Below are 24,389 nucleotides of genomic sequence, written 5' to 3'. Positions count from 1 at the left end.
GTTTCATTGTACTAAACTGGCAGTATTATTTTGGGCCAGACTAGACTGAATAACAGTGTATGTTGTCTTTGAATAAGGAAATTTGGAAAGTGTAAATCTTCATAGGGATACAAAAGCTGTCTCTGAAAGTGCTCGGTGGCTGCGTACAGATAGGCAGTGCCATGTTCTTTCTAAATGTGTACAATTTGCCTGTTTAAGGAAAAAAAAAATTGATTTTTTTTTTTTGAATACCAAAGTGCCAGTATTGTTCCTGTCATTTTCTGCCAGAACAAAAATGTTTTATGGTTCTCAGTATTTTGACCTTCCTGTTCAGAAAGGGTTTGTCCTTCCACTGTCTACTTCAAGGCCCATAGATCCTCCCCCGGTGATGAAAGATGTTGCTGCTTTGTAATAATGCATTGTGAGTAGCTGCGACAGGCAGTAGTAATTCAAACTACATCTAACCTGTTTCTCATTTTTACTTGGATACAGCTGATGCAGATGTTCTAAGAAATGAGGAAAATGAGGAACTGGGACAGACTATTATTCACTGTACACCAGCAACAGGTAAATCTTATAATGTGCTTTAGCCCCACTGTGAACTTCAGGCATGGTGTTATGCAAATGACTGCCTGCAGAATTACAGGTTTCATTCCTCGTAGTCATTCTGTACACAGAAGGTTAAATTCTACAATGCTTGGGTGAAACTTCATTGGATGTCAGTGTTGTTTTGGATGAGCAATCACAAAGATTTGCCTCAGCTTTAGACACACAGCACTGTATTGGAGAAGTAAGCATAAGCAGAACATACAAGACTCTAGTACTTTCATTTGGAGCTTGCTGTGTTTAATGCACCGCCCCGTAATTCTGCGTTGCTCTTGCCAGAGAGATGTCTGTGGAGCAGACTGTATGCATGCTCATCTGTTTCAGTGAGAAGTCAGCCTGTGCTTTAAAAGCTTAACTCAAACTGCTGCCGGTGGTGGTTTTAACTAACCCTGACATCTCTGCAGGAGAGAGGATGAGGAACACTCATGTGCTCTGTTCCCCAGCCCTGCTCTAGCTGCATTAACTGACAGCAGAGGGTTGTTACAAGTAGCTGGAGCAGGCAGTAGCACCTTAAACTGCTACAGACATTTGTGCAATGAGTAGTCTTATTGGCATACCAGAACTACCCCAATTCAGGCTTGAACAGTCCAGGAGTGCTGAAAGTCTTTGATCTTGCAAACAAGTTTTTTCATTCTAGGCAGCTTCACTGCTGCCCTTCTGCTTATCTTCTTGGTACCGTGAGTTTCCACACACGGTTCCACTCAGCTCCTAAAGTGCTTGCTGCGGTGGTGCCTCCTACTTCCTTGCCCTTGCCACGGGCTCTCCAGAGGATTCTTTCTTATATGTCTTGTACCCTCCTGTTTGCATAAACAGGAACACGTAGATGGGGGGAACAGAATGCTTCCAATGAAGTTACTTCTGGATGAACAGCGGTTTTCTAAGTCTTCTTTTGTTCTCTTCTCCTAAACTGGTATTTTACATCCATTATGAAAAATCTGTTCGCACTTCATCTTTTGGGCTAGCTCCAGCTTTAGTATATAGAATATCACAAGGATTTCTTGATCACAGCCGAAAAAAATTGTGGTCAGAAAGTCATATATTATTAATGTAACTGTATGTGATCTGCGTATTTATTTGACCAATGCTGCTTATTTGCTTTTGATCTCCTGCTCACAGAATGAGAATTCAGATAGTGTTACATGGGTTAAATCTTTAAAGCCTTTAGCTCTCTCTTTTTGCCCATGCCAGAGATGCTGTAGCTCTGAAAGGAACGAAGAGCTTGTTTTACAAGTTCACAATTTGCCTTGTTTTTCACCAGTCCCTCCCATACTAACAACTTGTTTTCTATGCCGTGCTGTCATCTGGTCACTCCACCCACCATCTAAGTTCTGAATCATTGCTCATCTCGTAGATCCACTTTCCGCTTTGCCTAATGGCAGGAATGGATTGCCGAACAGTGGCCCTCACGTAGCATAGCACTGAAAGCTGTGAAGCTCATCCTTCCAAGCATCAATTTCCCTCGGTGGGCAGGGAGTATTAGCAAGAGAGGAGGGTAGCTTTTAACAATAAGGATACTTAGACCTTGGGAGAAGGACAGGAAAGCGTGGTGGGTTTTGTTTATCTAAAGATACCTCACTGTACAGCTACTAGAAAACAGACTTCAAATTGATTTGGAAGCACAGCATTGACATTTTAAAATTTCCTAAGTAGGAAGTTCTTGTTTTTAATTAGATGCAGCTTAGCAGGTGGTGTTGTGTCATGTGAATGTACTGTAAAAATAATTACTCGAGCAAGGATGTCTTACTCAGGAATACCTGCAAAAAAAGGGATTTTATTGCTGATTTTACTGGTCTGATAATCCAGTTAGCACCATTATTTCTTGCCCAGAAATGAAGCTTGCTCGTTTAAACAAACAGATTCTTTTTTGACTTGTCAGTTCAGTAATTTCTGGAAGTTGCTTTAGGCCTTGGGAGATTTTTGCACTGACAGTTAATCGTTCTCCACAGTTGCTCCAGCCCATGGTAGGGATGGGTTGTACTTACCTTTCACCTGCCTAAAGGGAGGGCAGGAGCTGTGCTGAGCTGGGAATCGCGGGCTGAATCCGGCTCAGAAGCTCCAGGCGGAGGTGGCCGCACCGTTTGGTATTTTTCTGCTCTGCCTTCAGCTCCCAGAGTGCCTGACTACAGGGAGAGATCCCCAGCTATTGTGTTTTGGACAATTAGCGGTGTGTAATGGGGATGTAGGAGAGGTTAAACTCTTCTAATTGTTGCTTAAAATCAGTAGGATTTCCCTATAGAATAAATAGCAATTAGAAGGATTAGAAGGGTAAGCAGAAGTAGTGACCTTTTTTTCCTTGTTTCGCCTCATACTGTTTTGCTTATTGGATGTTGTTTATTATTTAAGCTTTTTTAAGTGGCAAAAGAAGAAGAAAAAAGTTCATTTTCCCTATATGACTTTAAGCTCACAGTGCCTTTCAGTGACTAGGGGGGGAGAGGGCTTGTGATGAATTCCTGTCCCTATGAAAGCTGATAAATTGAATTTGTTGGCTGCTTTACAGATGTTTCCTTGTGACCAAAAGTTACTCTGGAAGGCATGTTTGTGAATCATTTTTTGAGAGAACATGTTACTTCTAAAAAATTCTTTCTCCTTATAAGTCAGTTGTGGACACTTGCTTTTATTTTATTACCAACTTTTTTATGACATATGAAATCTAAAGAAAAAAGTATTTAGGTGGCACTAATAAAAGCTGTTTTGTGTAACTAAAAGGTAATTGTTTGTTTAGCTAGCTTGTTTATACAAAGTATTCTCAAGTGACCATTCATCGCAGTAATTATTATTTCAGGCATAATTAATTAGTAAATAGCTCCAGCAGAATAGTTTACTTTCAGCTGACCTATTTAGCAGTTCAGCTGTGTACTCTATTCATGAATTAATGAGGAGTGCTCTTGTAATACCTTTTAAAAATCTTGCTTATTAAAGCCCAATTTTTTTTCCTAAATTGGTTGTCCTTCTGTTTTGTTTTGTTTTTTTTTTCTTCTAGGTGCTTTTAAGCCTTGTGAATATTTATTGGGCAGCTGGATGATTCGACTTACTGTCTGGTTTATTTTTTTAGTTGCTTTGTTCTTCAACCTGCTTGTCATGTTAACAATATTTGCATCCTGTACTCCATTGCCGTCTTCCAAACTGTTTATCGGCCTGATTTCTGTCTCTAACTTATTTATGGGAGTCTATACTGGTATTTTAACTTTCTTGGATGCTGTCTCTTGGGGAAGATTTGCTGAATTTGGCATATGGTGGGAGACTGGCAGTGGTTGCAGAGTTGCTGGGTTTCTTGCAGTCTTTTCGTCAGAAAGTGCCATTTTTTTCCTGATGTTGGCAGCTGTTGAACGGAGCTTCTCTGCGAAGGAGATCATTAAAAAGGGGAAAAGCAATCGCCAAAAACAATTTCAAATTGCGGCAGTTTTTGCTTTCCTGTGCGCTGTGGTAGCGGGATGCTTACCACTTTTTTATAAAGCGGAGTACTCGGCATCGCCCCTTTGCTTGCCCTTCCCCACTGGAGAAACACCGTCATTAGGTTTCACAGTAACTTTAGTGCTCCTGAATTCATTAGCGTTTTTGCTAATGGCTATTATCTACACTAAACTGTATTGCAACTTGGAAAAAGAGGACCTCTCCGAAAACTCGCAGTCCAGCATGATTAAGCATGTCGCTTGGCTAATCTTCACGAACTGCATCTTTTTCTGCCCTGTTGCGTTTTTCTCATTTGCACCGTTGATCACTGCGATTTCTATCAGCCCTGAAATCATGAAGTCTGTCACTTTGATATTTTTCCCGTTACCTGCTTGCCTGAATCCAGTTCTGTACGTCTTCTTCAACCCAAAGTTCAAGGAAGACTGGAAGTTGCTCAGGCGCCATATGACCAGGAAGAACGGAGCGGTAGCAATCGCCGTCAACGCTCAAGGGGGCTGCGTGACACAGGATTTTTACTACGACTGCGGCATGTACACCCATTTGCAGGGTAACATTGCCGTGTGTGAATGTTGCGAATCGCTCCTTTTATCCAAGCCCATGCCCTGTAAACATTTGATAAAATCACACAGCTGCCCCGCGCTGGCAGTGGTGCCTTGCCAAAGGCCGGATGGCTACTGGTCGGACTGCGGCACCCAGTCAGCCCACTCGGACTACGCGGACGAGGACGACTCCTTCGTGTCGGACAGCTCAGACCAAGTGCAGGCCTGCGGCCGTGCGTGTTTCTACCAAAGCCGAGGATTCCCTTTGGTTCGTTATGCCTACAACATACCGAGAATTAAAGACTGAAAAGGCTTTTTGCCATCAGCTGTTCTAATAAAGAGGTATAATGCTTGGTAGACTGTTGCCTGTTTTGACCTTTCGAGCAGGAAGCACTTTTGTAATCATCCTTTAGTGTCATTTGTAAAGAAGGGAAGCAGGCAGTAACTTCTTGAGCCATACATTTAAAAATAACTAAACAAATAAATCAGTTGCCCTGTCTGTAAATAATTGGTAAACCAAATTTGTTGCCCAGTATTTTTACTCTTTCCATGCAACAGCCGTGTCTTCTATACAGTTTTTTACATGCTAATGGTGTGTTTCCATGTTGTACGCCAGTTGTACTTTGCTTCTGCTGTTGGCAAGGTAAGTTCTGTTGATTTTTTTCTGCCAAAGCACAATATAAAGGACAGCTGTTTAATATTAAAGAAATTATTTTTAAATGTGACTTTTCTATAATTAAGCAAAAAAACTCTCTTGCTAGCTTTGTGTAGTGTATTCAGCATTGAATCTCAGGATGAATTTTACTGCAGGGCCAAAAAAGGGATTAATTCTCCCATACATAACTGTGACAGCAATATAGGAATACCATGTTTGCTTCGTATTTCAAGCCAAGGTTCAATTTTAAAAAAAGGTTTTGTTACAATAAAGCACTTGTAATCCACAATATCTGTAGCCTATGAGATAAGTATATTAACAGCTGTCAGGAATAATAGGGTTGAACACATTTTTCCAGTGATGATGCATTGCTTCAGGTGAACCACAGCAACGTTATTCAGTATTACGCAGTCGGGTCACACTGTTGGAAGGAATGTCGATGCATCGGGGGGTGTTAGCAGTGCTGTCGATGTATACAGCTCATGTCTTCGCAGAAAGACCAGCTAGTACTCTGCAGCCTGTTGAATGTTACAGCACCCCAGTAATATCTACCGCTAGACAAAACAGAAAGCGATTTTGCAATAAAAGAAAAGCGTTTTTGCCAATTATTTTACTGAGAGTGAAGTACACTGTGCAAAGTCACCGATTTTCATGTAAATCGGTGCATTATTTTTAAACCATTCGAGTCCTGAGACCCAAATGATTTAAGTACAATCAGTGATCCTTTTATATATATATTTAGTTTGAAATCTGATCGTTATAAAGTTATGAATGCATGGTTAAGTAATTACGTATGTTTCTTGAACAATACGCTAAATCAAGAGCAAATCCACTGCCATCCCAGTTACTCTGGAGACATTCTCATTAAGATTTAAAGCTAGATTGCTGTTTTGAGAATTAAACTGTATATACTGTTCATACAATGAATTTTTATCTTTGTATTGTAAATTATTTGATAGAACACATGATGGGAAATGTGGCTTCAGTTCATTTTGTTAATTAAAGCTACCTCCTAAACAATAGTGGCTGCCAGTAGCAGAATGTTTAAAATGTGGTTTATATACTTTTTGCATTGTAAATAGACATGGTTGTATATTGTCACTGTAATAAAAACCAGAATCCTTGTATATCAAATTCATGTAGTTTGTACAAAGTATGGGAGGATTATTTACTGTATGCTGTTAATTTTGTAAGCCAAAATATTCACCTGTAAAAAGAAAAGAGAAGAAAACCAACCCAGAGTTGTTGATTCTTATATTTACACTCATGAATATTACATCTGCAATTAGCATGGAATGTTACACTGAAAGCAAATAAAGGGTACATGAATACTGGTTGTTATTTATCTCTGTTTTTCAAAAGTTAAGGCTGAAAATGGTGCACACGTAAAATTATTGAGCATAAATAAAGTGTCATCTGCTCTCTACTACATGTGGTGAGAGTTTTGGGGAAGAATTGCCCGAAGAAGTAAGGAAGTTGCCAGTTTACAATTGGATTTATGATCTCGGACTAACGTTGACTCTTGGCATGCGAAAGGCTAAAACCTTCAGAGAAGTGGTTGCCCTCTTATAAAGCATTCTCTAATAACGACATTATTACATATTGTATTTGAGTTGAAATGTTTTTAGTATGGCTTGGAAAACCATACAGATGATGATTTTGGTTTTGATACTATTTCCATGTTGAGAGTTCTGGGTTGTTTTTTTTTTTTTAGCCATAGTTTTGTAAGAGTCCCAGTCTGTTCCACACTCCCTCTGTTGGCCAACAAATCACAAGTAATGAGAATACTTCTAACAAGAATACTTCTCAAAAAGGACAATAAATGTCAGATGCCATTTCATAATCGGTAGGGAAGGAAATCCAACTATCAATTTCAAACAGTGTTCTTGAGTATGGATTTATTTCTTCTTCTGTCCTACAAATGAGTCTTCACTGAAATGCTATTAAAAGTCAGATGCGATCCACTTGGAGATAAGTTACAGTATTTAATTTATACATCAATATGTTTTTGAAGTTACAGTTATGCTAACGGTTAACTTTTAATGCAGTCAGCCCAGTGTCTTCCAACAGACAGGTTTTATGTGCTGGTAGAGGTGAAAGAATACAGGCACGGGGCTACCAAATCAACCTGTCAAGAAGCAGTGCTGCAAGACTTGCCTGTCTCAACACCACCATGTGCCCAACACCTACGGACGATCACATAAGGAGAATGCAGAGAAATCCAGCCAGCAGGTACTTAATGCCTCCTTTCTTGTGTCTTTGCTGGAGAAGCTGATCCACGGTAGCAGGTCTTAATGTTCAGATGTTCCCAGCTGCAATAGGAAAGCCATCCGCTGAGAACCCCACTCCAAAAGCGGTATCAAACATGAGGGGACAACTTGCCTTAAAGCTGTGCTGTGTAAGTAATGCGTGCGGTTTTTCGGTGACCTCTGTACAAGTGGCTTTCAGAGGTGTCACTCGGGTAGCCATCTCCTTGCTAGGCAAAGCTTCCTAATTTCAGGCTTGATACTCAAACAACTGAAACTTCACAAGTTACGCCCCTCTGGGGTGTCCGCAGGAGATAAATCCTCTGATGTCCTCAAGTCTAAAGCTAGCTGAAACTGTTCTTATAGTGGCAAGCAATGTCACCTACCTTGCTTCTGACCCCCTCTAACCAGCTGTTGTACTGAGCTTCAACACTGGCTTTAGCAGACAAAAAGAATTTGCTGTTGACTTTAAATAAAGGAAAACTTATGGCAAGGGGAATGTTTGTTTGTTTGTTCATTTTCCTTCCTTATCATCTGCTGTGGTGAGGAAGCAGCTTTCTGGAGGGGGACAGAGTCACAAATAAGAGTTGCCGAAGTTGTTGCTAAGGTATTCCCTGCCTTTCCCCCAATTAAGAGTAATTTCTTACGGACAGCTATGGGCCTGCTCTCTGGCAGTATGCTGGTGAGACCTCATAATTTGAAATGGGAGCCTTTTTATTCTCTTATAAAAATAATGCACCTACTTAGCAACTTTTTGGTCTAGATCCCTTTTGCCCTTTTTCATTTCTTTCCAGTAGAATTTCCTGTGTTTAATCCTAAATTTACTCAGAACTTTCAAAGTTGTACAAAGATACTTTTCTCCAATAACTCTTTTGACCTTGATTACTATTTTTAAGCCTTCAGTTTTAATTTACAGGGTAATATTTTTAATTAAAAGCACAATGCAGGGTTTGTTTCAAATGTACTCTCAATTTAATAATTTTTAATTACATAGATGCTTTTGATCTTTTACTGCTAGCATAGTAAATTTATTTTTAGCAAGAAATTTTTTAATATTACCTTTCACATATTGTGCAGTAGAATCTGACCGATTTACTCTGCACTAGTGTTCAGTTGAAGATGATTCAGTAAATAAGGAAATTCATTAAATCTGAAATGGGATAATATGTCACAAATTACCATTTCCTTTACTGTTGTATACTGTAAGAACTTGGAGGGTGAATGGACACATTTTCATATGTTGCCTTCATGGCACTAAACTACCATAACATATCTTCAGTTAGGTGTTACCTAAGAAATACTAGTTAATGGTCACGGAAATTATTTAGATTTGAGGGTAATAAAATATGACAAAGGTGTAGCCTCTAAGTGTCTTTTGAAAATTTCAGCCCCAAAATGAACAACTGCATCTGTTAATAACTGAAGCTTTGAAAGAGAGAGAGACTTTGTGCAGAAGCGTAAACTGGCTGAACAAGCAAAGGCTGTTCCAAAGCAGCAGGGCTAACGTAAAGCTGAGTGGAGGAGATCCTGCTGTTGATTCAGAAGATGGGATTTGAATATAAACGTGTTTATTCATAGAGTTCTTGCACATTCCCCTAACCGAGAGGGAAATTCTCACCTTCTCAAGGCTGCGCTGCTTGAAAGCAGATGGCTCCACATCTGCAATCAGCAGAACCTGGACTGGGACCAGCGGTGGGTACAGCGTATTGCAGAGATGGGAATGCACTGTGCAGGAGAGGAAGCCTGAAGCAATCCAAGGCCTCGCAGATTTCACAGCCTCTAGTCAAGCAGCACTACCAAGGCAGGCACAAAAATAGCCGCTAGATGAGTATAGGCAGTGCTCGTTCAGCTCTGGCACCGAGCATGGAGCCACGTGGCTTTCTTCCTCGCTGCCGTGCTTGCTGCACCGTTTTTCCCCACACTGGAAAATCTGAAGACTCGGGAAGACTTCTGAAATTTGATTACATTTGATTCCAATTTTCTATTTTTTTTTTTTCCAGGTTGCAAGTAAAATTAAGATATGCATTCTTTTCTTCATAAATGTATGCTTAGACAACAAACTTAAGGCATGTTGTCTAAGCTTTAGTTTGTGCCTAAATTTAGTAAGAGGATTTTTTTTTTTCAGTAGGATTATTTTTGTGCTTTTTCTGTTGTCCTGAATGCAAGTGTGGAACTAGACATTACATCTGAAAGCAATCTTATCTGATTCTTTTTATTAAATCTGGCTAGCATTCACCACGGTGAACTGAGAGATTTCCTTTTGATGGCTTTCATGTTTTCGGAGGCCAGGTTCATCAGATTACAGTTGAATTTCTAAAATGCAACTATTTTGTAAAGAAGACTTGGCAAGTTCAAATACTTAAGAGAGTTGTCAAATCAGGGTAGTTAGTGATTCAGGGTAGTTGATCTATGCCTATAATTTAATTAATTTCTACGGGATTGCTTGTGAGCAATTTGTCAGGAGCATTTGGATGTTCAGACACGCTGATTGGCATGACTGAACAAACAAACTATAGATCTGCAAATGTATTGCTCTGTGTTTATTCTGAATTTAACTCCCTGTTGCTACGGAGCTTAAAGTACTTACTCCACAGCCTATGGTGGTGTGGATTCAGTTAGCACTGAAAGAGTGAATGCAGTTTTTGTCCTTTCGTTGGTGAGAAATTAGGCTGATTTTTCACAGTGGTAACAACCATAGGGGTGTGTGTATATGTATGTATTCACTACACTCAGTTGTTTGCGGCAACTTTTGTGCTTCATCGTGTCAGTTTGATTTTGCCCATAGGCTGTAGCAATGTTGGCACTTAATGCCTGCTACAGCAGATGCTTTTTAGAGGTAGTCTTTCCTATCATGGCACTAAGTTCACAGAATTAAGGTTTTGCCATGAAGCATATCCTTATAACGTGCCATTTGTCTGCTTCTCTGTCCTTCTGTGGCCATAGGAGTTGTATACCTGAACCTGCAGGATTGTTGTTTCAATCGTTACTATTTTACAAAATGACATTGTTTGGGCTCTTGCCTTGCCTGTATTAAGGAGGGTGCAGTGACTGTGGAGCTGGCTTGACAAGTTGGGCAGAACAGTAAGAAGAGGGATAACGGCGATATTATTTTATACTTCCACTTGTCTTCAAAGTTGGATTCTTCTGCCTTTCCACTAACAATGCTTTAATTCCCTGAAAGGTCAGCTGGCTTTTGCCACCCTCTGTATAGGCAGTCTCAATGCATAAACTCTGATACCTTGTCCAGTTCTAAGGGTTGTTAATAGATGCTATTTGCCCAATTCCTGTTCTCGAATCGCCAGGGAATTACCTTATTCTGTATAATAACACAGGGAGGGAAGAGAAAAGCTCAAACGATTGTGTCTTTGGCCGGAGTGCAGCTGGCTGCTGCCTCGCCTTGAGACATCCATTTCATAGTTTGTGGCCATCCTGGATGAGCAGCTGTGGGGCTTCATCAGAAGCAAGAGGTGCCCCGTGCTGTGAGCTCCAGAATTCCTCAATTCAGTGAGACGGGACTTTTTTTTTTTTTCTTTTTTTCTATTCATGTAAGACTGTTGCTAGTTTTTGCTATGAAATGGACTCTAAGGTCAGGGGAGGTTTTCAAGCCTTCATAAGATGTTTTGAAATTACCTTGGTCTGCAGCCTGTTAAATACCTGAAGTTTTCATGCCCGCCATGACGTGAAGCTTTGCTCACAGTGCTTGTTTAGCCATGTGCTAAACAACTTTTATACTTCTTTTACTTCTCAGCTGCCTACAGCACATACACAGACATTCATGTAGAACCATAGATGGTTTGTGTTTAACAAAGCCGAGGCGTTGCGTTGTGCACCTTGTATCCTAAGAATTCGGTCCGATTTGAAATTTTCTTGTTGTTGTAACTTTATTTGGCGTGAAATTTAGGTTCTGGTGATATTCTGCTGTTTCCAATACCTGAATCGTCAGCTTAAATTATTTTAACAGGTGTAATTTGTTGCCTGTTAGAGACTATAGCTAGTAATAATTGAGTATTTATTTGATGATGATCAGCTCAACAATTTACCACAAGCAGCTGAGTTATTTTAACGTGAATAGCAATTTGCTGCATAGCAATGTAGTCAATATTATAGGAGTGCTTAGATCAGAGATGCATTCAGGCCTTTTTTTGTATTTTTCAGCTTGCTGGAGAACCGTTCCAGATGATCAGCTGGTTATCAGCACGTATTATCAGCTATAGGATAACGTTTGTTTTTTTCCATACAGGAGCCATAATGATATTTCTCCAAGCTGCTAAAACTGCAGTTCCCATGAGAACGTAAGCCAAATGAAGAAGCTCCACCATCGAAAGGGGGAAATCCCTCACACCTCACCTCTGCCTCTCCCTTCCTTCCGCTTCGTGGCCGTGCACTCCTGGCGCTTGCCGTGTTTTGGCCTCAGCGCTTTAACTTGCTCAGACCACAAGCTGCTTGGCCAAAGAGTTGGATGGTTTTCTACTACGTTAGTAAGGTAATATGGCTCAGCGAAGGGTCTGGTGAGGAAGAGGGAGGGAGAAGTATGTGCTCCTGCGAGACAGGAGAGATGCAGCCTTCTCGGTAGAGAAATGATGGGCTCGGGTGCCCGAATCTGCAGCCCAAGCCCCAAAGAGCCCATCTTAACATTCCCCAAGTATGATCATTTGGGAATTCTTTAGGACTGTTAATGGTGGCGTTGAACCGTCTCCTACCCCATGGCACTCATTTTTGGTGGTGTTTAGGGACACATAATGGTTGTGTAGGTTTGATGGCCTTTTTATATTATTGAGCCAGTGAAATTCCGTTTCTACGGCAAGTCAATTGCCTCAAATGACACAAATTACTTTCCCGTTATAGACAAAGCATTTTTAATACTGTTGCTTATTTTTCAACTTGCCTATCCAACTAAAAATATGTTTCTCGTTAAACTCACCTACCCGGAGAATCTTGGCAAGAACAATTATATCAATACAGCAACCAAATTTGCAATCACTTTCAAGCTTTTCTGTCTCACGTTAATATCGGTACTGCTTCTGCTTAGTCAGCCACAGTAAAATGACTCAGTGAAGGTATAAAAAGCTACCCACTGCTAGTCAGTGGTGATCTCCTTGGTAGAAGAGATTTGAAGGCAATGAAAACCTTTGGTGATACGTATGATTGTTGCTGATCCTGCTTAAGGATTTGGCTAAAAAGGCGGTCAAGGTGGCCCGACATTGGCAGTGAGGAGCGACTGTGTTCCCAGGATTTGGAACCACGATGGAATATTGACAGAGTGTATCTAGTGGCAAACAAGAAAGGGCAGGAACGTATACAAAAAAATAATCTGTTTTGTTTAGAACAAACAGTTGTAGACTCAGTGGAGAATTAACTGAATTAACATTAAGGGAATGTATTTCATACACCATTAGCCTAGCAGAGGTGTATGAAAAACAAAAGTCTTTAGAACCTTAAATCAGAAACAAGATTCTAATTGTGGGGACTGAAATGGGATGTTGCAGTTTAATATAAAGATAGATTACAAACTGGCTGTTAGAAAATGCTGAGCTACCTTCTACAGATGTATTGGAATCGTCATCTGCGGATGAGGTTGCTGGTTCCTGTTTATTGAACTGGTAAGTGTGCAAAAACGTTATTAAGAAAGAACAGCTGTAAAGAGTTGATATAGATTAGCATACGAGAGTGTTCGTGGTCCCTGTGGAGGCGAGCAGGGCCCGGCAGGCAGGCGGTTGCCCTGGGCCGGGTTCCGCCCGCCTGCTGGGGGAGCGTGCGCTGGGCGGCCTTCGCTGGTCGACACAAAGCCGGGGGCCGCCGGTTCCGACCCCGCGTTCTCCCGGTGTCTGTTCCCAGGCGCTGCCTCAGCCCTCGCCGCGAAGGAAGGCGGCTGCAGACGCGGCGGGGAGCCGAGCCGAGCCGGGGAGCGGCGGCGGGGAGCCGAGCCGAGCCGCGGGGCGGTCGGGCCCGCTCCTCCCTCAGGCGGGGAGGCGGCCGCGGCGTCCCGGTTGCCATGGCGGCGGGGGGGGGGGGGGGAAGCCGCGGGGGCCGCCGGGAGCGCGCGCGGTGCGGTGCCCTCTGCGCCTGCCGGAGGCCGCCGCTCTGTGGTGACGGGCGGGCGGGAGGCGGCCGTTAACGGCCGTTAACCGCCGCTCTCTTCCGCAGGTGCCACGCGCCGCCATGAGCAGCGGCGCCCGGACCCGCGGCAGGAGGAGGAGGAGGAGGGCCGCCCGCCTCAGCCCGCCGTCCTCCGCCAGCTCCGAGGGCGAGGAGCCCCTCAGCCCCTCCGGCTGCTCCCCGCTCTCCCCCGCGTCCCGCCCCAGCTCCCCGAGCGGCGAGGAGGAGGAGCGGGCGGCGGCCTCCCGGAGCCGGCGAGGCGATAGGTAACCCCTGCGTCTGGGCCCAGGTTCGAGCGGGGAGCTCGGGGCCGCCCCTTGCCTGAGGAGCCGGACTCCCCTGCTTGCCTCCCTCCACCTGAGGCCTTGGTTGGGGACGGAAGATTATTTCACATAAACATAGATTGCTTGTATAGATAAGCGCTTTAGGTATCTCGTTCCCTTTTTATGATATCTTGGGAAGTCACAGGTTACGGCAGTCTCTTCTATGGGCAATTGAGTATTTTCGTGGGTTTGTAAAAGATCTGTAAGCTGTTGACCTGAGCCTCAGGGTCTTTGCAAGTTAAAAAGTTACAGCCGTCATCCTTTTAAATGTTCTTAGAGACTAAAGGGCTGTTTTGCCTAGTGTATATAGCTATATCCAGGGTCAGTTTTGTGTGTATGCATTGCACAGTGCTTGTTCCCATGGCTTAATTTCATTCCCTTTTAATTATATGCAAACTTAATATGTCTTCTTTCCCTTGGGATCTCCTCTGCTTGACAGGAGAATAAATAATTCGTATTCCTCCCTTTAAAATAGAAGGGGGAAGAGCAGGGAGTGCCTGTCTCATTCTGGAATGCGACCTTTGCAATGGAGACTTTGCAGGTCTGTGCAGTGACCGATGTTGGATGTAACTAGCAAGACTGAGCTGAGCTAGGAGTGCCGGTGGGGTAAGGGAAGGGCAGCTGAGCTTCACAAGGGTGCAGGGTTCTAGTGTGGTTCTCAGACGTCCATGGAGAACAGGGAAGGAATACGGACCACGTTGAACTTTTCTTAGAAGCATTTCTTGAAAAAGGTGCTAAAAGTCCAGGGAAAGTGTTCAAATGTAGTCAGAAATAGAAGCTTCAGAGTGAAAAGGATGTTAGCCAGTTTATGGTCCCTCCTGTTTCAGGCTTTCTGTTACCTCTCCTTTTTACTTCTCAATAAGCAGTTTTGTTAATGTACCTTGAAGTTCTGTAGCACTCAGTTCGAACTACTACGTGTCTTTGCCGCTTGAGATGCTACTTGAAACAGCTCTCAGTTTTTGGGCCTGTTGCTGCTGTATTCCCTGGCAGTGGTAAGATGCAACTGAAAACGATTTCTGTTAGGGCCTGAGTTGGAACAGTCTCATGAAACTCTGCGGACACAATATATTCTTCACTCATGCAGACACTGCATCTGAATAATACTGCTGCTGTGTTGTAATAAGTGTCTACCAAATGTTCAAATAGCAGCTTCCGTGTATAACTGCCAAGATCTCAAAAGAATCGTAATAAAAAACACTTCTTCTTACACAGCTGCTACCCCCCCACATGTGCACACGCTCTCTCAGAGTCTTTGTTGTTGTTGTCCTCTTGCAACTACACAAAAATTAGCCGGAGGCAGACATTTAACGTGGGAAATGCAATATTTGCAAAAGAGAAAGGCTGAAAACAAGGCCTTGTGAAATGGTGTTAGGCATTTTCATACTTTCATTATGGATCAGTGTTATGTTTGATGGCGTGAGTTAAGTGAATATATGGTAAATGATAATCACAGTGTTTTCTGTTAATCAGACTTCAGGACTGATGCCAAATGTATCTAATTTGATTTAAGATACTTATTTAAAAACAAACGTGCACTTGAGAATGTGGTACTTTAAGATGTCTGTTATTTTAGTTATTCTGAGGAAGGTCATAGCAGTGAACATGCTAGCATTTCGGAAAATGGTCCCGTGAAATTCAAGACCTGTGTGGCTCAAAATACATAACCTGTGTGCTGGGGGGGTGGGGGTGTGCGACCAGTGGCTGGGATGCGCACTGACAAGGACTGGGGTTCCAGCTCCGGTGCGATCTGAGAGCTTTAGGCACAGTACTGAAAAAGAGGGGAAATGTTTCTCCTAACAGCTCTTTATATTGAGGTTGTGTTTGCCTCTGTTTAAACTTCATTTTCTGTTATTTCTTACTTGTATACAATAAGTTTTTAATTTATTACTGTGAATTTTTTTTTTTTGAGAAGTTAACAGCTTAACTTTATAATTAATGATACAAGAAAACACATAGTAAATATTCTTTTTCTTGTTTCATTCCTTCTACTAGTACTTTTTCTCAGGTTGGTCTAATACGTCAGCAATATTCTAGTACAAGGTGCCATAATGCAAATCGTGCACAGCAAAAGAATGTATTGAGGAAGTATCTCTGCCCAAAATGTCAAGTCCAGACAAAGTTGCATTGGCTTCCTGAATTTCAATGCATAATACTTTTATCCTTATCTTTAATAAACTTTCAGAGAGTTATTTTCTAACAAAATGTATTATTATGCATTCTTAAGTTGCATCCCTTATTATATGTACCTGTTTAAAAACTGTCTCTGTTAAATTTTTGGTCTTTAACGCTGTAGCACAAAAGCCCCAGGGTGCAGCAGAAAGTGTGGGACACCGCTGGGCTTAGGAGTGCTTGGCCTGTGCTGCTTCTGTCTGTGCACTCTCTGTGTGTCGGGGTGTCCTGTCAGTCCCGTTGTGCTACGCCTCTGTGGCAGCACAGTATACAGAGGGTTGGGGGCTTATTCTGTGTGGGGAAAACAACCCTCTTCCAGGTTAGTTTCAGTGTGAATCAGTTCCCCTGGACTCGTCACGGCTTGACCAGCGAACGGTTGTGTTATCCACACACGTGGATAACAACAATGGAGAAGAGTAGGACAAAACTCCTTAGCACTGACACTGTCCCCAAATGCTTTGTATCACAGAAATATATTCTAAAGATTACTGGGATGTAAAATGTTTTGCAACAGAGTATTGCTGTTCCCTGCGAATACATAATATTTTTGTGTTGATAAAAGCCAGATATCTTATGCTTAAAAGATTTATTTCAGGAGCATTAACATCATACGCTTGTTTGGATGCCTCTTCTGTAGCTTAAATTCAGCAAAGAGAATTACTCACTGTAGTGAAGTATGTACGTAGATAGGTATTTCCGGAGCCCATAAGTCCATATAAAATACTGAAGTGAAATCTAGTTTCACTGTTCTGTTGTTAAGAAAAAATTCTGTATAAGACACAAGAAATCTTACAAAGAAATCTATTGGCGTGTTTTCAATTTCCATTGACTTGGAGCCTAATATACTGTTTTACTTATGAGACAGTACATGTATAGAATATTATAAAAGATATTTCTGGCCTGGGGCTAGGATTGCTGCATTATTCATAAGTAAAGTTGTTATGAGTGAGTTATGCAAGGTATCTTATTAAAACTCTAATAGAACCTTGTATAATATCATCAAGTATTGTATGTAAGCCATATTTCGTAAGTGTGTTTCCTCTTGTCCTGATTTCAGCTGGGATAGAGTTAATTTTCTTCCTAGTAGCTGGTATAGTGCTGTGTTTTGGATTTAGGATGAGAATAATGTTGATAACACACGGATGGTTTAGCTGTTGCTAAGTAGTGCTTACACCAGTCAAGGACTTTTCAGCTTCCCATGCTCTGCCTGGTGCACAAGCAGCTGGGAGGAGGCACAGCCAGGACAGCTGACCCAGACTGGCCCCAGGGCTATTCCATACCCTATGACGTCATGCCCAGTATAGAAACTGGGGGAGTTGGCCCGGAGGGCAGCAATCACTGCTCGGGGACGGGCTGGGCATTGGTCGGCTGGTGGTGAGCAATTGCATTGTGCATTGCTTGCTTTGTATTATTATTGTATTATTATTATATTATTATTATTATTGCTACTATTACTACTATTCCATGTTATTTTTCTTCAATTATTAACCTGTTCTTATCTCAACACACGAGTTTTCTCACTTTTACCCTTCCAATTCTGGCCCCCATCCCACCGGGAAGGGGAGTGTGAGCGAGCGGCTGTGTGGTGCTTAGTTGCTGGCTGGGGTTAAACCACAACACCTCTGAAAGCTTTTTAAGCTGGAAAACTTTACCTATTAGAGTGAATGGATTCTTAATGCTGAGGTTGCTTGATCTCATGAATCCAATTCTCTATAGGACTTGAAAGAAGAAAAAATATTCTTTATTATCCTTTCCTTGTGCTAAAGGGCACTTGATACCTGGAGCCTCTCTGTGACCGAGGACAGGATGTTAATGTTAAATATCTGATTTACCTTGGTTTCCATATGTGAGAAGGAAGGTGACACTTCTCTGTTTCTGGTGTTAGTTCTTGTTTAGTTCATAAAAGGTAATGCTTGAATCTGTTCCACGATTTGGAACAGGGGGAAAAAAAATCACTAATAAGCTAGAATTTAATGAGTAGAACATAAGGGGGGATGGTCAGAGGTGCACTATAAATGCCATTTATCCATTCTGGAGATTACTAAGCAAGTAGAAAAATGATGTCATTGTCACAACATGCCATAAAAGAAATGTCATTTTTCAAGGTAGTAGCACTGCTTAACTTTTCAATCAAATATATTACAGATAATATTCTTCTACATTCTCTTTCAGGAAGGCTGAAGACTCTGAAATAGCAGGGAGGAAAAAAGAGTCACCTTTGAAAGATACTCTTTCACCATGGGAAGAATGGTTCATTGGCAAAGAGAAGGAACTACGTGCCCGCTTACAAGCTAGAGCTGCAGAGGTGAATACATCCAATTGGCTTGATGTTAAGTCTGGTAGAAGATAGCAAGCAGAGGATTTTTTTTTTCTTTTGGTTATGGAAACACAAGTAGTTTTGTCCATTATTTTTTAGTGTCTTGGGCCTCTATAGTGTTTGTGTTTTTGACGATGCTGACATGATTCATGCTCTGTGCATTCTCTTTTGCTAAATCCTATGCTTCATTGAAGTGGTGCTGTATAATATTTTGCTTATCCAGTTGTCAGGTAATGGTTGAAGTTTAAAGGATTAAAACATATTTATATAATTGGTGCCTTGATTTCCATCATGGGTACATACACCTGCATGTAGGTAATAAAGCACGACAGGGCGTGTGCTGGGTGTAAGTATGCCAAGCTACTTGGTTAGATATGAGGCACAGTGTTGTTACCCATTTAGTGTGTAATTATGCAACTGTTTGGTGTCCTTTCCCAGGATAGGATTCCCTGTCCCAGCATTTTTTTTTTCCCTCCTTCAATCTTTTGCCCCCTTGCAGATGAACAGTTCTTGAATACTGGAGCAGAATTAAGTGAGAGTGCTATATCTTTTCTTGATTAATATGTGTGGTGGGTTGACCTTGGCTGGATGCCAGGTGCCCATGAAAGCCTCTATCAGTCCCCCTCCTCAACTGGACAGGGGGGAGAAAAGGCTCATAGGTCGAGATAAGGACAGGGAGAGATCACTCACCAATTACCATCATGGGGAAAACAGGCTCGACTTGGGGAAATGAGTTTAATTTATTACCAATCAAATCAGAATAGGATAATGAGAAAATAAGAACTAAATCTTAAAACACTTCCCCTTACCCTTCCCTTCTTCCCAGGCTAAACTTTTCTCCCAATTTTCTCTACCTCTTTCCCACCAGTGATGCAAGGGGATGAGGAATAGGGGTTGCGGTCAGTTCATCACACGCTGTCTCTGCCGCTCCTTCCTCCTCAGGGGGAGGACTCCTCATGCTCTTCCCCTGCTCCAGCGTGGAGTCTCTCCTATGGCACACAGTCCTGCATGAACTTCTCCAACATGAGTCCTTCCCACGGGCTGCAGTTCTTCACGAACTGCTCCAGCGTGGGTCACTTCTGCGGGGTGCAGTCCTTCAGATTGCTCCAGTGTGCAGTCCTGCCAGCAAACCTGCTCCAGTGTGGGCTCCTCTCCCCACAGGTCTGCAGGTCCTGCCACGAGCCTGTTCCAGTGTGGGCTTCCCACGGGGTCACAGCCTCCTTCAGGCATCCCCCTGCTCTGGTGTGGGGTCCTCCATGGGCTGCAGGTGGAGATCTGCTCCAGCATGGACCTCCATGGGCTGCAGGGGACAGCCTGCCTCACCGTGGTCTTTCCCAGGGGCTGCAGGGGAATCTCTGCCCTGGCACCTGGAGCACCTCCTCCCCCTCCTTCTTCACTGACCTTGGTGACTGCAGAGTTATTTCTCTCACATATTCTCGCTCCTCTCTCCAGCTGCAGTTGCACAGTTGTTTCCACCCCCACACCCAAATATGTTATCCCAGAGGTGCTACCACCATTGCTGACAGGCTTGGCCTTGACCAGTGGCAGGGTCCGTCTTGGAGTCAGGTGGCATTGGCTCTATTGGACATGGGGGAAGCTTCTAGCAGCTTCTCACAGAAGCCACCCCTGTAGCCCCCCCACTACCAAAACCTGGCCCCACAAACCCAATACAATATGTTTGTAGTTGCAGTTGATTAAATGATACTGTTTTTTAAAGCCAAATTGGAAGTATTGGGTAGTGGTTAGAACAAAGTTAGATCATTTCTCACTTTAGTTACTGATTTACTATTTGACCTTGAGCAATGTCCTAACCTTTCTGTGATTCACTTTATCTGTAAAGTGAATATAACATACAGCAGTTTTATGTGGGCTACCTCATGTTGTTTATAAAACACCCGCCACTGGAAGGTTCTGGAACAGTCTTTTAGAGGTCAGCATAACACCAAAATAGTTTAAGCTTGAGGAGTATGTTCTGATCCATTAATATTCACCACATGTTTCATGACTTCCCCTTTCAATTCCAGTTTGATAATTGTCTCTCCCTATTTTGATTTTTAAGTACAAAAAACAAGCCAAAATAATTTCTGGTGTCATGTAGAAAATGTGGTTTGTGTATGGACTTCTCATGTGGTCTTGATGAGGAACCAAAGCAATTTATTCTTGTGTATCACACAATAGCATTTATACAGTACTAAATGTAATCTAGAAGGTGTGTCTCAACTATATATTAAGAGCAGTCATGAGGCAAGCATTACTTAAAGCAGTGTAAAAATCGGTAGAATAGGTAAATGTTTTATTTTTAATTTGTAAGATTTTGAAAACATTAGATGTTAAACTGCAGCGTAGGCAACTCGGATAGCTTATATCAGGGGAAAAAATACAATCAACCTTTCTGTAAGATGCCAGAAGAGAACAAAGTATGTGATCGTGATATAAAAATGTATTACATTTGCATATAAAAAGTATTCTAAACTGATATCCTAAGAAACAACTGTGAAGTCCCAGATCTTTTGCTGACAGCAGCACCGAGTCCGCCCTGAATGTCGGAAATGTGGGTAAACGTTTGGAGTGGATGGGGTCTTCTAAGGTACTTACAGTGCCGTCACCTTTTACAGAAACCAGGATCCCTGCAATATAGATGTCTTAGAACTCAAAGGAGGTGTTAGTTGCTGTAACTTTGCCTCAGTACAGCAACAACTATATTTTCAAACTATGTCTGTGTTGTGTTTTCTTTGAGTTCTCTGTAGGCTCCTATTTTTTCTTGATGTCTTACTAAATTGAAATTCAATGTCCTAAGAAGAGGGGGTTCTCTTTGAAACTGACTGCAGTGTAGGGACCATAAGATCAGTTTCATGGAAATAATTCCATCTATCTATGAAGGTGTGAATTTTCATTGAAAAACAGCACTTTGTGCTAATGCTACTGTTAGAGAAGCTGGACATCTCAAATTGTCATCTTAGTCATGTTTTTTCTTTATCAGTTCATTTCCTTGGAGAGATATAAGTGATTGCATATATACTGTATGTCCTGTAAAGATACTTTGGAATTTCTTCTCTCACCTTCAGAATAAAGCTCCTGTTTCAAAGTTTGCTAAAATCTGTAATAATTTTGTCTTTAGTAAGTTTAGGGTTAAGCCCTAAGCTTTCTGTAGTTCTGGTACTAAAAATCACAAGTGAGTAATATTTCACTTAGCTTTTGATGCCTTACTGAATGCAGAGCAGTACACCATGTAAATTTTAAGTATTGTAGAAAGGTACTGCTGCAAATTAAGATTCCACTGACTGAAAGGACATTTGAAGAAGCTGAGTGATTTGTTATGTTGAATAGTTTCCAAAGCCTAATTAAAATATGCATTTCCAGTTCATATTCTAAAAGTTACACATTTCCATTGATTGTATTTCATAATATTTCTGTGTTGACTGTCGTCTGTCTTTTCCAAAATCTTAATGAAGGAAAAATTTCAAAATCTAATGCTTACATTTTTGTAAGCATCTAATGCATACTATTTCCAGTATTGAGTGTATTGGTGTAGGTGGTCACCATAGATTGAAGATGTATACTTTTTCTTTAATTAGGAAATGAATATACAGCTTGAGAAGATGAAGCAAAAGCAAGAATGTGAAAGGAGGAAAAGGATAGCTGAAGAGAAGCACAAGGAATGGGTCCAAAAAAAAAGAGAAGAGGTAAATATTGCTTTGGCTGCAAGTATTCTAGCACATACCATGCTTAAGTAAACCTATGTAAAATTTACTTAGCCTGCTTGGACAACTATGTTTTTAGTTTGCTGAATGAATGACTGTTTTAATTGAAAATTATAAAACCATGCTAGCAGAGTTAAACATTTTTCCAAGACTGATTTCTTTTTTTTTTTTTTTTTCCCCGTAAGGTATAAAGAGATTTGTTTTCTGAGTAGTCAGATAACGGACAATTGGTCTGCATCTTGTGCAGCAGCCTTTTACTTATAGCTGGGGTTCTGGTCTTCAGTATACCCTACTCTGTCTGACTTCCTAGGTTCAGTGCCCAAGCATTTTGGGTAAAGTGTATGTCTTGACTGTCTGCATGTCTTGTACACCAAGTAGAGCCAGAAGAAGGATTTAGTTAAGCACCATTGTGGACAGGCAAATAGTATGGTAGAGTTTAGAGGGATAATTGAGGTGTGAGGCCAGATTCAGGAAATTCTTCGTAGACCACAGTTAGCAATTGGGAATTCCTTTATCCAAAAAGTCATTTCTGAGTGGGATCAAAAAATTTTTTAAGTTCTTCTGAGAGGCGTGCCTAAGTCCAGGGTCAGAAGCAGACAGAATCCTGATCTCAATGGGGCACTGTACAGCTCTGTGTCACACAAAGCAAGCATGTGTACTGGGTGGCAAAAATGGGAACGTTTGGGAGGCTTGGGCTTGTTCAGCCCCTGGTAGTTCATGGGCAAATGCGTTCATTGTCTTACAGTGTGTAGCAATACTAGTTGCTTACCGTTCTGTACTTCTGGTTCTGAATAAAATCAGATGAAAATTGATTAAAAATATCACAATGGCACTAGCTGACCTAGATATCCGACCTCAGACATTTGTTTTCACTGTTTCAGAACTCCTTTTTCAGACTCAGTCTAGAACCACTAGAATAACCTGTGTTTGGATCTAACCTAATGACTCTTAGTCTCAGTGCTGACTGGGTGATTGGCATAAACCCACCCCAAAACCAATCCTGCTTTAAGCATTTATTATGATGTAGAAAGGATCCTTCCTTATTGAAGTACACAGCAAAAAGTAGAAGATTTATTATTCAGCACAAACAATGCCATTTTCCTCTTCTAAAATGCAAATTAAATTATAGGTGTCTGTAACTAGTCATTGGCTTGAAAGAGTTTGGGCTGCCTGTTAAAATTGTTTACAGTTGAAAACAGTGAAAGTTCTCGTTCTCTCTCCCCCCTACACCCGCCCCCACCTCCCCAGCTTCTGTAAACCTCTACCTGTTTGGGTCCTCCTTGGACCTTTGTGGATTTACTGATTAACAACTTCTTATCTATTGTCAATGGGAACAGGAGGTCTTTTTTATGGTAATTACATCAGCCCAGAGGACAGGGGAAAAAACATATTTGCGTCTGGACTTTATCATGTTATATTTCGGAAGGATAAGGTCATCCTTAGGCCATGTCCCAAGCTTTTACCAAAAGTAATCTGATTTTCATTTAAATCAGATGATTCATTGGCTAGTCTTTTCTGTAAACCACACTCAAATCAAGAACAAACCGAACTTAAAAGCTTAGCTGTCTTTATGATATTAACATTTGTGCTGCATAGACCTTACCACTTCAAGTTTCGATAAGATTATTTGTGGATCTGGACACAGACTGAAGGATAAATATGTCAATTTAGTGACTAAGAAGGTGTTTAAAATTGCGTGAAGATTTCACATGAAGTTGAAGGTTAGATTCATGAGCACAGACAGTTGCTATGATTTTCTTGGGGACCATGTATACATCACATATTTGGGAAAGCTCACTTCATTTCCTCCTAGAAGCATCAAAAGGTGCTTCTTGAGGTAAAACTCACAGTATTCTTCACTGAAATATGCATTAAGCACTCACCTTTTTCATATCCAATTACTGATTCTGAGCCCCTGTGTACAGACTGCAGAAAATGCTTTACTTGACAGGAGGCAGGACTTTTGGGGATGTTACCTCTAGGATCTCCACAAGTCTGTATCCTTTCCCACTGCTGAATACTGTACTGACGAAGGAAGTAAGGGATGGTTGAGCGTACATGAAACTTTTTCCTTCATCTTGAGCATCCAGCACCAGGAGACACTGCTTCAAAAGTCTTCGTACCGTGAATATGAGAGACACTTATGTCAGAAGTAGAATGTTTGTATGCGCATAAAAGAATTTTGCTGTTTTTCCATATGCCAAGCCAGTTTTCTTGCATTTTGTTGCATGGCAATGTCAGTTGTGATGCTCTGACTGTTAAATATAGTCCTTTAGGGTCAGGTTAGGAAGCAAAATGTGAGCACTATTTTTGATCATTGGCAGTTTCGGTTTTTTATTGTTTAATA

General features: G+C 41.6%; 2 protein-coding genes across 10 annotated transcripts in view; both read left to right on the top strand.

Moving 5' to 3' along the window:
- LGR4 (leucine rich repeat containing G protein-coupled receptor 4) overlaps positions 1–6,524 on the top strand; it is an 84,855-nt gene extending 78,331 nt beyond the window's left edge. For all 6 annotated transcript variants that reach the window (XM_087743435.1, XM_087743405.1, XM_087743424.1 and 3 more), the window contains 2 exons: positions 472–546; positions 3,566–6,524. In XM_087743435.1, coding sequence (XP_087599561.1) covers positions 472–546; positions 3,566–4,842 — 1,352 coding nt within the window. In that variant the 3' untranslated portion in view covers positions 4,843–6,524. The remainder of the gene's footprint in view (positions 1–471; positions 547–3,565) is intronic.
- Positions 6,525–13,492: 6,968 nt separating this feature from the next.
- The window catches only part of CCDC34 (coiled-coil domain containing 34), a 51,920-nt gene continuing 41,023 nt past the window's right edge, over positions 13,493–24,389 (top strand). For all 4 annotated transcript variants that reach the window (XR_015701280.1, XR_015701277.1, XR_015701279.1 and 1 more), the window contains exons 1-3: positions 13,493–13,798; positions 18,197–18,329; positions 21,917–22,024. Coding sequence is in view for 1 of the 4 variants with exons in the window: in XM_087743390.1 (XP_087599516.1) it covers positions 13,596–13,798; positions 18,197–18,329; positions 21,917–22,024 (444 nt within the window). In the remaining 3 variants the exon portion in view is untranslated. The remainder of the gene's footprint in view (positions 13,799–18,196; positions 18,330–21,916; positions 22,025–24,389) is intronic.

Source organism: Nipponia nippon, unplaced genomic scaffold (assembly GCF_047370975.1).
Source record: "Nipponia nippon isolate SJK-2023a ecotype South Korea unplaced genomic scaffold, ASM4737097v1 scaffold_10, whole genome shotgun sequence".
In the NCBI taxonomy this organism is placed as follows: domain Eukaryota; kingdom Metazoa; phylum Chordata; class Aves; order Pelecaniformes; family Threskiornithidae; genus Nipponia; species Nipponia nippon.
Note: the sequence above shows the minus strand (reverse complement) of the source record. Positions and strands in the feature narration are given on the sequence as shown.